Below are 17,050 nucleotides of genomic sequence, written 5' to 3'. Positions count from 1 at the left end.
ACCGGTTCACGGCTGCGTTTTTATTCTCTAGTGATATTTGAAAAGACCCTAGATCAAGTGACAATTTTATTTTATAAGAGTGGCAGCTCGAAGGCCGTCCAATCAACGCTGACCTTGAAGAAACGAATTGCCACAAAGATCTAGAAGTAATGTGAACATGGAACGAGGAGAATGCGCCAATGGAAAGCACTAGACTTTGTACTCTGGTCGAAACGCACGTGCAGCAACAGCGGAGCGGAGCAGAGCACGACGGTCCCCGTGAAAAATAATTTCCTGTATTTGTGCGGTTGTGTTGGAGGAAAGGTGTGAGAGTGCAGGGTTGGTTGTAAAATTGTAAAAATAATGGCTCTCGGCTCGCAGGTGGAGACGACCGGTGATAACGGGACAGAAAAGATTCCGATAGTGAATGGGAACGTGAAGGAGGAATCGACCGCGAAGGGTGAGCGAAAAATGTTGATACGTTTTCCTCGTCTTTTTTTTTTTTTTTCAATTTTACCTCAGCCAGTCTCAACCGGGTCCAACCTCCGAATCCAACATTTAACGCTAACCGTTACGTAACGCAGTGATTCTCGAACTACGTTAGTGCACCCCGTGCGTTTTGTTGCAGTTTAACAACGTAGTTATATCATGAAATTAGCCGGGTGGTTATGTAACTCGAATTACGAACGAGCCAGTGCGGGGGTCATGTGAGCGCGCCGATTGCGGCGGCGACTCCTACCTCGAACAGCAGCCGACGCTGCAGACGAAATATTTTGATTTTCGAACGTGAGGATGGACGCCCATAGACAGGCCCGCGCCCTTCTCGTGTTATCGAATCGATCGATCGCGTTCAATTTTATACGTGATTGATAATAAACTGAATTTATTAACATAACAGACACTCTCGCTTTTCCCGTCATTCGCGTCCAGATCTACATTACCGCTTCTAACTGGTCCGCCCCTTCCCTCAAATTGCATCATCATTAGTAACGAATTTATCGTTCCGTTCACTCCGTGTATTTCCCCTGACTTCTTTTATTTTCCTCTCCTTTGCATTTCGGATCGAAACACGGAGTGTTGTCCTCTTCGCAATGACACAAAAGTAAATACCTCTAAGCTCAGTCTATTTCACAATAAATACCCGTAACACTAATCTCGGATGGATAATGGTTTTCATTTGTTCCTATGGTATTCTAATTGATTTTAAAGCGAGTTTTCGTGATTCGAAAATTGACGCCGCTTACTCTGCAGACAGACGTGTTTTTTATTCTAAAAATTATTCAATGCTATTCTGATCATTAACATTTTTGTGGCAGAAAGTACACCGTCCCATAAACAGCGATTTTTCACCGACCACTACAATCAATGCGTTGCCGAAATCAAATGAAACAGGTTTTTCTTATTCCTTGAAATTGGTATGCCGTACGAATTTGCTTGTACATGGCAAACTCAAAGAGTATGCAAACTGAGAAATCAATGTCCCATAGAGCGGTGCGTAGTTACCGAGAGTTGAACCGAGAGTCTCGAGGCCACGATTCGTTGTTTCGGTGAATACGAAAGCCCATGCATGTGGTTTCTTCGCTACGACCAGAATCTGGCTGCAAAAAGGCTATTTTCATTGGTATATTCATTGTAATTAAGATATTTCACGTTTTTCTCTCTCACTCTTTTCTCACTCGATATTCCGATAATTTTCGTAAATGAAAAATTATTTTCCGAACAGCCGAATGTATGCGTATAAAATAGCGTAGATCAACTTGTCATTTAGTTGCAAATTTGTCGGAGAAAATTATGAGAAACGAATTCATACGCCGGCACAAAACCAACATGGCCGCCGTTAGCCGCCCGCTTGCAATTTAAATTTGGCTTTACGGTGATTTTTAGACGCTGCCAATCACCGAGTGTCATTTCACGGCAAACAGGAGGATGGCAAGAATAGTTTAGTCTTGAATATTGCATTCGGTGAAGACCGAGAAACTGAAAATTCAACTTGCGACATTCACCAGCATTAGTATTTGTATGCATATTTGTACCTGGTATTGCCTGAGGATCGACTCAATATTACGACGCGTGCAACCAAAGCAGCTGGAGAAAGTCTGCTCTCGTGTCTAAATCTAAATTTAAAGATACCCTTTTTTACGAATCGGCCGCGGCGTGTTCTAAACGAGAAACTTCCTATTCTATCTATGATTTATTATATCATAATTGAAATGAGCTACCGCAGGGTAAACGATGACAAGCAATTCGTCTGGATTTTTCGGTGAATATTGTACCTAAACCGTGCGCGAGTGTTATTCTCCGAAGAGTTTATTGCCTCCCGTATCATCGTGATGCTATCTAATCAGGGATCGGAACCAAAGCTGTGCAGCTGAACAAGTGCAGCAATGTCTTGGAACGTTTCACCGCATAGTCTTCTTTTAGTTTTCGAACGTGGCAATATTGCCTGCGGATAACGAAACGTATATACCTACCAGTTTGAAATCCTCCTGGCTACGACATGGTTAAATCGATTCATTTGATTGCCAGTTTAAGGCAAAACGTCGTCTCGGTCCTCCTCTTTCCGTACCCGTTAGTTATACCGTTTGCACATGCAACGGGTATCGCGGTGCAAGAAAATCCACGCGACGAGAGGTATGATGATAATAATAACGACCACGTCGAAGGGAAGATTGAGAAAAGGAAGCACAAGAGGAGCCGAGAAACGAAATGACAAAAGAAACGAGAATACACATGGAAGAGGACGAACGAGACGTCGCATGTACATAATACGGTGTTCCTGGGCGTATGTGTTGGGAGAGAACGAGCATCGTCCATGAGCATGGCAGGGTGGAAATGCTTGTCTGCGCGAGTATATAAAGTGTATAATTAGGAAGGCAAGCAAAGCGAGCGCGGATGAACGGCATGCTGAAGAGCAACCGCGGGGGCATTTTCTACGACATGAGAGCATGGCCAGCGCACTTGGGATATTAGTTTGAAAGTAAATAGATACGCGCGATAATAGGGCCTTTTCTAATCGCCGTGCGTTAAACCGACGGGCAAACTCTTGGAAGCGTAATGCACATCCGGGCGACCGTGACAGGCAATTTTTTATTCTTTGTTGAGCGCTTTGTGCCTCGAAAAGGCTGATTGATTGCCTACACCGAAGGCGGCCGCTTGACGATCAGAAAGATGTGAAAAAACAAAACGAATTAAATTCTATTCGTGCATGCTGGTGTACACTGAGAGGAATTTTTAGTTCCGGTTACCGCTCGGTCCTGGACTATTTTCATTTTTTAACCAGAATCGAAAAATATAGTTCCAGGTAGAAAATGAAAATTAGTTTTATAGCTGTTACCGGAAAGTCTAGTATCCGTCACTATTCTTTCTCATCACGATCACTGTTGCTAGATTTTCTTGCAACTGTTGCGAAAATTTAATGCTCGCGCAACGATAAATTGACGTTAAAGCCTTGCTTAACTAAAAAAGTAGAGTAAACCTCGCAAACCGATTTTACGTTGCAATTACCAAAATGGTTAGGCGTACCTCGTTTTTCGTAATTCCAACGATATTCGAACAGTTTTTTTTAACGATACCTGTTTTACTGAATTTTTCTAGTTACTATAACAAATGACATTTTTCTCAGTGTACGTCCAATTCGATAAATGAGGAAGTAAACTACTGAATAGTAATACAATTCTTGCAGAGATAATTTAGTTGGTATTCGTATCTTAACGATTGAAACGCCTTATTTCCAGAAATTCATTAGTATATATATAAGCGTCTAGTATTCATGCGTAGGTACTAAAGCCCATGCTGTTTAAACATCGCGCAAAGAAAAGTACAGCTCGTTACGTAGCATGTGTAGAAAATTAAGCTTCGCAAGTATCATCTAAGGTTTCTTCCATCGAAGTAATCGATCGATAGCTTCTACGTACACGCTGTAGATAGATGATAAATGAAATGGATAACTTTTATTGTTACTTATGTATAACGTTAATGTAGGTTAAGGACAATACTAACAAATACTTTACGCAATAATAAACTAAACTAAGATAAAGAAACGAAAAGAGTCAGATACAAGTTGACTTGAAACAAGAAAACCAGCTGACAATAAAGAAAAGAAGAAAAATTAATGGTCAGTACTAATTATTACTACAGTGCAACTGCATTCTAGAATATTGTATATATAAGTAAAAAACAGCACATAACGGCTAACAAAGCTGTATAACTAACTGAAACTAACATGTATCCGTACATAGAAAGAGCTACTATACATATCTGTAATACGTAGTCCTAATAATTGGTAATAATTCGTATGGAAGTATATAGTCGTCGTTTTATATTGATCGAGAAAGAGAGCACGCGAAGAAAACGATGATTAGAACGCGAGGTCTAATTCTCTGAGGTATAATTCAGAGATGATAATTTCTTCAACTAACTCGCCCTGTTATGAAAGGGGAACGGCATAACGGAAGGACGAAAAGAGAGGTAACGAGTATAACGAGGATAAAACAATTTATTCGGTACTTTTTCTCATCAATTTACTCGAATTCGAATGTACAGTGATTATTATTTTTTAATTTTTTTAATTTTGAAAGTATCATATGTAGACAAATATCCTCGTGGACAAGTTCTTGAGAATATCGAATTAATCGATCGTCAAGTACTTATCGAGCACCCGATGAATATATCGTTGACTATTACAACCGTTGCTCGAGTTGATTGCACTTGCGAAACTGAAGAACGAAGAACGTGAGAGAGAATAGATAAGTCGCCCTACGGTTATCGCTCCTTTTTAAAAAGATATGTACATACGTGTACTTACACCGCACGTATGTCGCCATCACGACGATCCAATATGATCGTACAGAACTATAAATTCACCACAAGTTATACCTAACTACATTTGAGAAATTCATCGATCAGTATTATATGTGCAAAATCGGAAATTGGATCAACCAATTCTCGACGCGTATTGTTTCCTATCTATTCGAATTAATTGACAAACGCATTTTTCCACATTTTTAATAAAGATATGTTTCCTTTTTAATACGCTAGATTTTTCTCTCGGTTCACACAACGATAACGACGAAATTGATATTTGCGTTGGAGCCGTCTTTCTTCCCCCCGGGCTTACACGTCCTCCGCACCTTTCCTTATCTCTTATATTTTTCGATAAAGCATTCACGGTGAGTGGAGCATCGCCTGTCCGTTGGATTGCCACGGGCTTTCAGTTATTTTTTTTTTTTTTTTTAATCAATTTTTTTCGTCTTACACTATTACGGTTGGATTGAAACAGGAGTATTCTCAGGAGATTTGATCACGTGATCAATATCTCAAACATATAGATACAGATACTAATTGGTAAAAATAACTGGCATTTCGCGCCTGCACTATTTACATCGGGGTTTATTTATAAATCTCGGTGTACGTACACCGACATGTATTTATACGCACTGCACGTGTTTGTACGGAGTGTTTAAAGTTGCACCAAAATGCAAAACCATCGCTCGTTACATCGGGGTTTGGTTTTCAATTTTCATAGCTTAAATATTGAAGCCCCATACGTACTGATTATAGTAATCGTCGATGCTAATTGGCCAAGTAGCGAAGAGAGGAAGCCGCCTGTTCCCGATTGCGTATATATAGTTTTAATAAAAAAAAAAAAACTTTATCAACGTTGACGTTATATTTTAAATCGACAGAAATAATCAAGAACGGAGAGAGCAGCGGGACCGGCGCGACTGAGAACGTTGTCGAAAAGGGCGAAGTCGAAGCTACGAAAGAAGGCGAGAAGGAAAAGTCCTCGCGAGACTGCAGCAGCAGCAGCAACGGAAGCGAGGCCGGCAAAGATGAGAAGAGCGAAAAACCCGGTGAGAAGGAAAAGGATGGAGGAAACGAACAGGAAGTCGTCTTCATCCAGGACATGGGATTCACCGTGAAAATTGTCAGTCCGGGTAACGAACCCTTCGACATTCAAGTATCCAGCATGGAGCTTGTCCAAGTAAGTTGAATTCGCTGTACAAAATTTAGCGATGAAATTCATTCAAAGAATTTCATACTACTAAATATTTTCTTGTTTCTTTTTTACTTCCAGGAGATCCACCAGCTCCTCATGGATCGCGAGGATACCTGCCACAGGACATGTTTCTCCCTTCAGCTGGACGGTAATACTCTCGATAACTTTGCAGAGTTGAAAAATATCGAGGGTCTGAAGGAGGGATCGGTCATAAAGGTCGTCGAGGAACCTTACACTATGCGCGAAGCCCGGATTCACGTCAGACACGTCAGGGATCTCCTGAAATCCGTCGATCCGGGCGACGCTTACAACGGCGTCGAGTGCAGCAGTCTAGCCTTCCTCAACGTCGTGACTAACGGTGATATCATGGAGAAGAAAAAGGCCCGGCCCGATTCCGTCGACTGCACTCCACCAGACTACATCATACCGGGCAGCAAAGACAGGCCCTTGCTACCCTTGCAACCTCAGGCCAAGGAGCAGCGGTGTCCGCCTTGTTTGAAAGTGAGATCAAACGAATATTGCAGATTTCCAAGTCCGCGATTTACTAGAAAAAGATTCGATCGACGCGCCCCCCAAATCGGCTCCAGATAATTAAAAATTTGCAGATTTTTATCTCAACTCTAACTTGTGCCCCAAAGAAGATGGATTTCCACATCAACCGATCGGATTTAGAGGGAATTTGATATAGGAAGGTATTTTGGGTCGCCGATTACGAATCTAAACGCAAAATTTGAACATTCAAAGTGGTGGTTCCAATATGCTGGACCAAAACCCCACAAGTCACTTGATATTGCCATATTGGATCCACCGTTACGAATTTTGTAACTTCTAATTCAGATTCGTAGTCAGCGACCTCGAAAACTCCCGAGTGCCGAGTTTTAGCGAAATGAAATGACTTTTTGAATTCTCCTCCACCATATTGGATCCGCTATTTTGAATTTTCAAATTTTGAGTTCAGATTCGTAATCAGTGACCCAAAAGACCCCTCTGCCCCTGTAAGGGTTGGATGGGATCCTCCCTCTTTGGGGCATGGGTTTGAGGTGAGTTAAAAATTTGACAAAATTAGGGAATCATTTTTTAATTATATGGAGTCGATTTGGAGGCGAGCCGGTCGAAAATTAAAAATATCCTTCTAACGGACCACCCTACAGCGGAGTTTTGCGGAAACAATTTCAACCGAGTTACGACTAAATCCTTAACTGCCACGCAATTTTTTCAATTATAGGTGTTGACCACTTCCGGTTGGAACCCGCCTCCTGGATACAGAAAACTTCACGGCGATTTGATGTATCTGCACATAGTTACCCTGGAGGACAAACAGTACCATCTCACCGCCTGTGCTCGTGGATTTTTTGTCAACCAGTCCTCGAAGGAGTCTTTTAATCCAAAGCCTGCAACCCCCAGTCACCTGTGTCACAGTCTTATAGAGCTCTTGAATCAGCTGAGCCCGGCGTTTAAGAGAGGCTTCGCCGCGATGCAGAGACGCAGAACACAGAGACATCCCTTTGAGAGGGTTGCCACTCCCTATCAACTCTATGCATGGAGCGCTCCGCAAATTGAACATACGATCGATGCGATACGTGCGGAAGACAGTAAGCTCTTTTCTTTTTCTATCCTCGCTGTTTTCGGAAATTGACCTCTCATGTGTTACGTTCATTTTTTTCGTCACAGCATTCTCCTCCAAATTGGGCTACGAGGAACATATTCCTGGCCAGACCAGAGACTGGAACGAAGAATTGCAAACCACACGCGAATTGCCGCGAAAAAATCTTCCCGAGAGACTTCTTCGTGAGCGGGCAATTTTCAAAGTACGAATCCTTATTACCGTATGCGATGGATAATTTAATTAATATAATCTTTCGGTGATATACGTGCCTTCGGAAACTGCGAGCAAATTACCAAACCGTCTTCTGTAATAATTCGCTTGACTACTTTAGGTACACAGCGATTTTGTCGCCGCAGCAACGCGTGGGGCTGTAGCCGTGATTGACGGAAACGTGATGGCCATAAATCCAGGAGAAGAGGCGAAAATGCAAATGTTCATTTGGAACAATATATTCTTCTCCCTGGGATTCGATGTCAGGGATCACTATAAGGAACTAGGCGGTGACGCTGCCGCCTTTGTGGCGCCTCGCAACGATCTTCAAGGTGTCAGGGTCTATGCCGCTGTAGATTTGCCTGGTTTATACACACTCGGAACTGTCGTCATAGATTATAGGTAATGGCTGAGACTTACATGCCTCATGGGTTGCTAATGCATAGAACCAAAAAATTCACGTTGTTTGAAACGTTGAATATTGTGTTGATTGCTACGTTTATATTTCAGAGGATATCGCGTCACTGCTCAGTCTATTATTCCCGGAATTTTAGAACGGGAGCAGGAACAATCCGTGGTTTACGGATCGATCGACTTTGGAAAATCAGTTCTCACCCACCCAAAGTATCTGGAATTGGTGAGGAGGCAAACCATTGAATATCCATACAACCTTGACAGCTATCGATGCTGATTTAAAAACAACAGGCTGTTCACAGTATCTTATATAAACGTTCATAAATTTAGATAAACACCTTGATTTATTTACGTATTACAGTTGAACAAGGCTGGACAGCAGTTGAAAATTCTACCGCACAAAGTAGTAAACGACGCAGGTGAAGAGATAGAGCTTTGCAGTAGCGTGGAGTGCAAGGGAATCATCGGCAACGACTCGCGACATTACGTTCTGGACTTGCTGCGGACTTTTCCGCCAGATGTGAATTTCCTCAAACGTTAGTTTCAAACCTCACCGAATAACTACGTTTACTCAACTTTTGGAAAGTCTTTTAATAAAGAGACACTTTGATTTCAGTTGAAGGTGTTGAACTAAGCAAGGAAGCCAGAGCCCTCGGTTTTCCCGTCGAACATAAACACCGGCTGGCTTGCCTCCGCCAAGAGCTAATCGACTCCTTTGTCGAGGCGAGATACGTCCAGTTTATCAAGCATGCTGCCGTTCATCTCCAAGAGCTGACGTCGGCGCGAAGATCCCACAAGGACAAAGAATCGAGTTCGAAGGTAGGTCATGGCACCATTAAAGGTGCATAAATTATAAGACTGTCATTATTATGTTTGACCTAAAATTGATTTCTATTTGGATTAAGGAGGACAAGAAGGAGGAGCCAGCGATTCCTGCAATCGATAGCAACAAGGAGGACTCAGCACAATCAAGCATTGAGGCAGATGAAGCGAAGAAAATAGTCGAGAGCATTACTGATTCTATAACCGGAGGAGAAAAGCAGGAGCGTATGTATTGTTAAATCCTTAATACAGGATGTTCCGTACAGCTTTCTCACACAAATGTTGATTGTGCGTCTTGATTTTACTTTAGTTGAAGAAAGCACAAAGGAAATCGTTCGCCGAGCAGCCGCGGCAGTCGGCAGTCTCCGCGACGCGGAATTTGATGTGAGGTTCAACCCTGACGTATACTCTCCAGGGGTGAAGCACCCCGACGACAACGGTGACGCCCTCATAAAACAGAGACAGCTAGTCAGGGACGCTGCTGATTTTCTGCTCACAGTACAGCTACCAACCTTTGTACGTATGAAAAGCTAAAGTGAGACTGTACGTGTTGTTTGAAGCGAATCTAATGCTGTTACGATGAGCACCTGCGGCTATTAAAATATTCTACCGTACATTTCTTCTCAAGATTCGCGAATGTTTGGATCACACCGCGGCAGCTATGGACGGTAATACTCTGGTGGAAGCTCTACATGGCCGCGGAATCAACGTCCGTTATCTTGGAAAGCTCGCAGCTATGTTGGCAGCCGTTCCTCAACTCAAATACCTGAACCGAATTGCGGTTTCCGAGCTCGTCCTGCGCTCGGCAAAGCACATCTTTACGTCGTACATGCAGGTAAACCTAGAGTTCAACAAACTTTCTCTCGTCCAATTTATTTGGATTAAAATTTGCGGTCTCTTATTTCGATTTTCTATTTTTCTTTACAGGGTACTGAGCTAATGTGTCTCTCTGCAGCCATAAGCCACTTCCTCAACTGCCTATTTTCATCCGCTCAATTGACACATCCACAGCAGAGTGTAGAAGAGGTTGGTACTAGATTGAAAAAAAGCGTTGTATAGAAGATTTTTGACGTCCGATTAGTTAAAAGTTTAGAATTAATATCAAGCCTTCTTATATCCGTTATTACTTTAATTTGTAATTTGATAGTTGCAGAGCAAGACAGCGAAGCGACGCAACAAACGGAAGGGTAGAGCCAACGGGCCACAGCAATCAGAGGTCGAATGGGCATCGTTGACACCAAAATCGCTCTGGGCTCAAATTAAGGCAGACTTGAAGGCATACTACGACTGGGAAACACCAGCCTCCGACTCCCTAGATGCCACAATTGAACACTACCATTTACAGAAGATCTCTTTGCTCAGAGGTTTTTGCGTTAAAACTGGAATACAGATCCTGCTCAGAGAGTACAATTTTGAGAATAAAAACCGTGCCACGTTCTTTGAAGAAGACATTCTCAACATCTTTCCAGTTGTAAAGCACATCAATCCTAGGGTGAATAACGTTCTGTTATCATAATTTTTTTTGTATAGTAGAGCTTTTTATTTTCACAACTTAATTCGTTTTTCCAGGCTAGTGATGCGTACAATTTCTACACGACGGGACAAAGCAAAATTCAACAAGGATACCTAAAAGACGGGTATGAACTGATAAGCGAGGCTCTGAATTTACTCAACAATGTCTATGGTGCAATGCACCCAGAGATTGCTCAATGCTTAAGAATGCTGGCAAGACTGAATTATATAATGGGAGATCATGCAGAGGCTCTTTCAACACAGCAGAAGGCAGTCCTTATGTCGGAGAGAGTGAACGGCATCGATCATCCATACACCATTACCGAATACGTATGCATTTTGATAAAAATCTGAGCCAACCGCTCCTAAACCAAGTTATAAGAACAATTTTCCTTAAATATCAACTTCCTTCTCATTCACAGATTCATCTGGCACTCTACTCATTCGCAAATGGCCAAGTTTCTGTTTCTCTAAGACTTTTGTACAGAGCCCGATACCTAGCCTTGATCGTATGCGGCGAAGATCACCCGGAAGTTGCACTCCTCGATGTGAGTATTTTGAAAACTATTAGAAACAGGTAGGTTGTTGTAAAGAATATAGCAAATTTGGTTTAAAAAAAATTTATATGAATCTATTTTTCAGAGTAATATTTCTCTGATATTACATGCTGTGGGAGAGTATGAACTCTCTTTACGCTTCCTAGAGCATGCGTTGGCTTTGAACCTGCGCTATCACGGTCCACGTTCCCTGAAAGTTGCTGTTTCTTATCATTTGGTAGCGAGAACTCAATCCTGCATGGGTGATTTTCGTGCAGCATTAAATAATGAAAAAGAAACGTACGCTATCTACAAACAGCAGCTGGGAGAGGAGCATGAAAAAACTAAGGAAAGCAGCGATTGTCTCAGGCATTTGACGCAGCAGGCAGTGGTGCTACAGAAAAAAATGAATGAAATTTACACCGGTAAACCCGGTGTTAGTTTACCCCCAATTCAGATTCAGCCACCCAGCATGGGCTCTGTACTCGACATGCTGAACGTGATAAACGGTATATTATTTGTGCAAATAAGTCAGCAGGACATTGAGAACTTCAAAGCAGAGATTGAAAAGCGTCAGAAGGAACAGACTCCAGATGGGGAGGTCAAGATGATAGAGATGAACGGTAAAAATGAGGAAAAAACAACAGAATCAAATCAGATCACGAAAAAAGCAGACTCAAATGACGTTGTAAACGATGAATCGAAGCAATTAGTCGGTGCTACAGCGGATCCTGTGGCAACGGAGAGCTGAGTTTATTAAATAAGCTAAAATGGAGATAGAGTCTGTTCAAAACTTCCCGTCTTATTATATCTCAAATAATTATTTGAAGCGAACGACGCGTCGGTAGGATTGCAAGAATTAAATGCTGAGATCTGGGTTCAGAAGTTCCCAGGTATTGGATAGTGAAGAAAAAGACATTAAACTCGCGTTCGCCTGACCATAAAGAGACCTCGGAAGTTTTTACAGCGAGATGAAGGAAAAGCTGCAGCAATTGAATTAATCTATCTGCGACTTTTCAAAAATATTGACTTCGTGTAAATATATGTTATCGTCAATTTTAACATATGAGCTGTTCAAGCATACGTACGTATAATCGCCGTGTGCATGTTCCGAATCTAGTTTCCACGGGCTTAAGCAGTAACGTGTAAAATATTACTTTGCTGATTCGCTGTTTGTGTAGATAGTGAACAAGGTTCGGTCAAATATTATATATACTTTGATCTATGATACACGAGTATAAAAGTATGTACTTTTAATCAGTACATAAAACTGTTTTGATTAATACGTACCTGTGTGTTCACACATACAGTAATGTTTTCATTATTTCGAACTCGAATCGCGTGAGTTTTCCAAGTGAATTTCAATTCGTCTGTTCGATTTTTTAGAGTCTAAAGGAATGAAATGTTAGAACTATCGTAATATTAAGCCATTAGCTCGAGTCAGTTGCTTTTTAGTCCTTCGTTATCACCACAGGGCAATGATTTATACATACATGTAATCGTATAAGTCATTAAAGATGAATCATCATGGGTCATAGGTAATCATCGCTCAAACTACCTATAGGAGATTAAATATTTCTCGGTCGTTGCTAGCGTTTCTTTCTGTAGCTTTTAAACGGAACCAAAAATGAAAAAGTGATATTGATGAATGTGAGAACATAACTAAATAACTACGTCAATACATCTTTTGCAGTCGTAGACATTATTTTGCAATCATTAATTTTAGCTACGGCGTTTTAGATACCGTATTTCAAAGCTTATTGCAATAATAAAAAGATAAGAACTTTGAGACAAGCGAGATGAGAAGTGGTGATTTTTAGAGTAATCAAATAATGTAGCATGAAGTCTTCGAATATCAAATATTACGTATAAATGTAACTACAATATATGACTAAGTAGCATACTCGTATAAATTGAAATATACATATTCGATTTCAAGTCATGTGGTAATCGTAGAACTTTTAATGCTGTGGTTCATTACTGTACTACTATATCGTTTGACTTTTCGTTTGTTGATAATCATGAATAAAATAAAGGGAAGTTGCATTGTTTGGAAATACTACAAAGCTCTCCTAGAGCATGCCACTAATTAGCAATTACTTAGTTATATCATTCTTGAGCTTTTCAAATTTTTTCTGAATTTGAATTGAAAACTGGTCATTTTTTCATTATACAAATCATTCGACAAGTATCTCCATAAAATTGAACGTCAAAGTGAATGTAAAATACGCGTTTAAATCATCCGTCTTGAACTAACATCAAATAATCAATTGCGTCGTGAAAATTACGAAAATGAATCGTATACAGCAGTTTGTAATATCACTACTTTAATATTTGAAGTAATACAAGTACTGGGTTAGCAAAACATAAAAAATTGAGGTAATTATGTTTTTCGTCAGAATAATGCCAAAATGAGAAGAAACTTTCTTCACTCGTTAATTTGTTTTTGTTGGTTTTTTTTTTTTTTTTTCTCTTAGTATCTAGTGTAATATTATTCTCGCACTCGTTAGGAAGATTGAACAATGATAAAAACTGTTAGTCGGTAAGGATAAACATTAAATACCTGATATACATATATTATCTGTTATGTAATTTGGTAAAAATCATCACGTGAATAAAACCATTTTATATGAAATGCGTGTTTGCTCTCGCTCGTTGAAATATGAGCAAAATGAATACAACATTTTTTAATGTTTGTTTGAAATAATCAATAAATTTCTCACATTCTACTACACATTTGATGTTGTTTTTTTTGTAGATTAGTATTTACGAATACTAATCTACAAAATTTTTTTTTATTTTTTTTAGTAGAATAGTAGTTACGAATAGATCAGATAGCAGGGCAGACAAGCAACTACGTTCGTTACAAACTAATAACTTAAGTTTTATTATGTCCGTTCACAGTATCCATGTAATAATTACAATGGTTCTGTCATATCTTCAAAACTCATTGATACGTTAAACGATCTTACGTCTTATCCTTTTTCAGTTTGACTCGTCGCTTTCTTTGTTTATTTTTAACTGAACTTTGAGCTTTTATGAACTCCCTTACGTTTAACTTATTTATAAAATACTGTCGTAACGTTTCCAATGCATTTCTACCTCCAGAACCACTTTCAAATATCATTGATATTTTCAATTTCTTTTCGTTATCATTAGGTTCGATCTCCCCCACAACCAAATCGCAAATTAAAAACGATCCTTTGACGGGCTGAGTATTCACACCATTTGGCAACGCTGTAGTCTTTTCTTCTCTTTCAGAATCATCTCCGAAAGATGCATCCAAGGCTTCTTGTTTCTCAGAATCATTCTCAGAAAATATATCTGGGCAAGGCCTTTTAGATGGTAAACTTTGATTAGCCATCATTCGACGCTTTCTGCGTCCATGTGACCATGTGTCCTCATCAGCCATCAATTGGCAACACCAATAACTCGATTCTTGCGGATTCACATGTAATTCTTCAACTCGGATCTGTTCAATACAATTTTAGTGTCAATATCTACCAGTTAATTTGTTTGCCAACATTAAAAGAAAGATACATGATCTCGTTACCTTCAACTCATTGAATAAAAGTCTCAGTATTAAAACTAATTCCTTAGTCTCTGTCATGCCATCTCTTACAGGGAAAGTTATTTCTGACGGAGGTCGTTTAGCTTTCTGTTTTAATTTTTTGCTGCATCCGCTAATTCTTATGACTGGTGCAGTTGTCAAGTCCAGCACATCTTTTGACAGAAAAGTCCAAGCTAGACCCCATCTAATAAAATAAATTTGATAATTTATGTCATGATATTGTATTCTAAAAATTGACATCTTAACCAAGAACTTTGATAATTTAACACATGTAATTGCTTTACCTAGTTGTATGACCCTGACAAAATTCAGTCCATGTAGAGTTTTCGATATTTCGTTTCTTGAATTCATTGCACAAAAATGTAAGACTAGTCTTTTTACCAAGCATAGTTGTATAGATCTTTATTTTATTGTTCAGCTCGACACTATCGTTCAACATTTTCAAAACAAATTGTATTTCCCCGCCTTCTACGACCAATTCAGCTTCGCTCCCAGATGGTGCGTTTCGCGGGGGCATTCGGGAACCTGAAGGTTTTGATCCAGTGGCCGTGTCCTCTTCGGCACAAAAGAATGGCGGATTGCACATTGTGAATGTATATACATTGTTCTCAGGTACTGACCCTCTGAGTACCGTACCTCTGTTTACACGTATCACTGATGAGATAGACAAAGAGTTTTATATTCATTTAAAGAAGGAATCTGTAGCTAGAAAAATCATTAACAATTACAGAGCATGATGGGAATTATTGTTACAGTAACAGCGTTGAGCCATTTAGACTCTACTTACCTTCAACGAGGTCATGCAAGTTGTTGCTATTTACATTACGCACCGCAGACTCGTAACTTTCCAAATCAACTTCCGTGCCGATCATTCTACATCCATAGATCTTTGCAAATAACAATGGATAGACGCACACCGCTCCAGTGCCTTTGAAGAGAGTTAAATTAAAAGTATATCAACAGCACTACATAAAATTGAAACTCAATTTCAGGTGAATCAATTATACCTATGTCAATGCCAGAAATCAAAGACATGTCTGTAATACCGGCGTGCTTTGCTAAATCCTCTATCCAGAGTACGTAATTCAAACGCAGAGGTACGGCTGGGACCAGCTTTGTGGCTGGTAGATCTACGTTCAAATCATAATCATGTTTTAGAAGGGTTTTGGTCAGTATTCTCAAGGTTTCTAGATCATGGAAATTAATCCGCACCTTTCCCGCGAGATCCTGAAATGTAATAAAATCTATGCAACATAACAGAAATGCGAATTCAAACTGAGGAATCAGGTGCAACAGAAAATAATCGATCGCGTGTGTAGTGTCTTGCGGGAATCGAGTGATTAGACATGTCATAGGCACATGCGAGCACTGTGATGTTTCAATGTGATATACTGTTTTTACCGTTGTCGCAATTTTACGAAACTCCGGATAAAGTATGGCTAGTTGCTTGAAATTTGGCTCCTGCTTGTACTTGTTCCTCGGATGCATGAACCGTCGCAAAGACATTTTTTTGTTCGACGCAACTGGATTTATAGGTTATATCAACGTTTCCTGACATGTGATTCCGCACGCTGCAGGTTTTGAAACAAGCCATTACACAAGGTTTAAAATTCGCAAGACATACAGTGACGTGCTTCTCGACTACCGGCTTCGCTTGAATGATTGAAAAAAAACTAGTGTAAAAATTCGATTAGACTCTTGACTTGTTGTGTACGGGAAAACTGACGATTAACACTGAACTGTTACCTAGTAGGTCCGTGACACATTCCTCGCTTCCACAGGTCTTCGTATGCCTTATAATCCTGCGTTTTGTCTTTATATGGACTCAGATTCCATACTTTCTTACTGAAGCCATTTAAAGCCGACAGCACAAACACAAATACGCAGCTGCCGAGGTACGAACGAATTTCGAGTCGCACTCGTGACAAATTCCTGACAATGAACATGTATTCTTCAATAGTGTATTTCAAAATCAACTTTTTTCGTCTTGGTCCGCCCTGAAGTAACGCAAGCCAGATGAAAATTTAGCTTTAAATTAAGTAAAAAATGTTTTCAAAACATTAAAACCAGACGAATTCAAACACAAGATACAAGATGGCCACCGATGCCGGTGCCTGCAATTTTATTTCGGCTGTATGATCAATTTTCAGAATTTAAAGGCTAATTAGTACTGACTCTCCTCAAATGAAATGATGGCAAAATAATGGAATGTAATGGAGCCATCATTTAATTTTTGATGAGAGCTCAGAAACTGAGAATTTAGCTGTCTTGCCCACTCCTTCATTCATCGCGCATCTCACCAATCACAATACCGCATTTGTACCACCTGATAATGCGTGCTATGGTGCGTGCCAAAGTACGATATGCGTATGTGTGTGTGTGTGTGTGTGTGTACTACATGC

At 40.2% G+C, this 17,050-nt stretch overlaps 2 protein-coding genes across 10 annotated transcripts; one reads left to right on the top strand and one right to left on the bottom strand.

Annotated features, from left to right (window-relative positions):
- Window positions 1-190: 190 nt before the first annotated feature.
- LOC107227311 (clustered mitochondria protein homolog) lies at window positions 191-13,712 on the top strand. 2 transcript variants are annotated; one of them, XM_046741576.1, is made up of 17 exons: window positions 191-439; window positions 5,664-5,962; window positions 6,056-6,478; window positions 7,203-7,569; window positions 7,649-7,785; window positions 7,915-8,195; window positions 8,304-8,430; window positions 8,569-8,743; window positions 8,824-9,026; window positions 9,113-9,254; window positions 9,340-9,545; window positions 9,658-9,864; window positions 9,957-10,055; window positions 10,183-10,521; window positions 10,599-10,871; window positions 10,964-11,089; window positions 11,184-13,712. In XM_046741576.1, the coding sequence occupies exons 1-17, from the start codon at window positions 343-345 to the stop codon at window positions 11,826-11,828; spliced, it is 4,146 nt and encodes a 1,381-aa protein (XP_046597532.1). In that variant the 5' UTR covers window positions 191-342; the 3' UTR covers window positions 11,829-13,712. The 2 variants fall into 2 exon arrangements, with proteins under 2 accessions (XP_046597532.1, XP_015523906.1); XM_015668420.2 differs by having other exon boundaries at window positions 10,177-10,521.
- LOC107227302 (U6 small nuclear RNA (adenine-(43)-N(6))-methyltransferase) lies at window positions 13,254-16,872 on the bottom strand. 8 transcript variants are annotated; one of them, XM_046741580.1, is made up of 7 exons: window positions 16,395-16,872; window positions 16,050-16,321; window positions 15,656-15,875; window positions 15,436-15,576; window positions 14,933-15,302; window positions 14,631-14,832; window positions 13,254-14,549 (listed from the first exon to the last, which is right to left on the bottom strand). In XM_046741580.1, the coding sequence occupies exons 2-7, from the start codon at window positions 16,152-16,154 to the stop codon at window positions 14,046-14,048; spliced, it is 1,542 nt and encodes a 513-aa protein (XP_046597536.1). In that variant the 5' UTR covers window positions 16,155-16,321; window positions 16,395-16,872; the 3' UTR covers window positions 13,254-14,045. The 8 variants fall into 8 exon arrangements, with proteins under 8 accessions (XP_046597536.1, XP_046597535.1, XP_046597534.1 ...); XM_046741579.1 differs by having other exon boundaries at window positions 16,050-16,301; XM_046741578.1 differs by having other exon boundaries at window positions 16,050-16,296.
- Window positions 16,873-17,050: the final 178 nt, after the last annotated feature.

The sequence above is a fragment of the Neodiprion lecontei genome, chromosome 5, assembly GCF_021901455.1.
Source record: "Neodiprion lecontei isolate iyNeoLeco1 chromosome 5, iyNeoLeco1.1, whole genome shotgun sequence".
Taxonomy (NCBI): domain Eukaryota; kingdom Metazoa; phylum Arthropoda; class Insecta; order Hymenoptera; family Diprionidae; genus Neodiprion; species Neodiprion lecontei.
The sequence above is the reverse complement of the archived record's forward strand: the minus strand, read 5'-3'. Positions and strand labels throughout refer to the sequence as shown.

What these genes read in the sequence shown, in the direction of transcription:
- LOC107227302 (XM_046741580.1), bottom strand. Translation starts at nt 16,154, where the DNA reads ATGTCTTTGCGACGGTTCATGCATCCGAGGAACAAGTACAAGCAGGAG. An exon ending in TTCGTAAAATTGCGACAACG is followed by an intron (nt 15,876 to 16,049) that starts GTAAAAACAGTA and finishes ATTACATTTCAG; the next exon opens with GATCTCGCGGGAAAGGTGCG. An exon ending in TTTTATTCAATGAGTTGAAG is followed by an intron (nt 14,550 to 14,630) that starts GTAACGAGATCA and finishes TGTATTGAACAG; the next exon opens with ATCCGAGTTGAAGAATTACA.
- LOC107227311 (XM_015668420.2), top strand. Translation starts at nt 343, where the DNA reads ATGGCTCTCGGCTCGCAGGTGGAGACGACCGGTGATAACGGGACAGAA. An exon ending in GGAGGAATCGACCGCGAAGG is followed by an intron (nt 440 to 5,663) that starts GTGAGCGAAAAA and finishes TTAAATCGACAG; the next exon opens with AAATAATCAAGAACGGAGAG. An exon ending in CCAGCATGGAGCTTGTCCAA is followed by an intron (nt 5,963 to 6,055) that starts GTAAGTTGAATT and finishes TTTTACTTCCAG; the next exon opens with GAGATCCACCAGCTCCTCAT.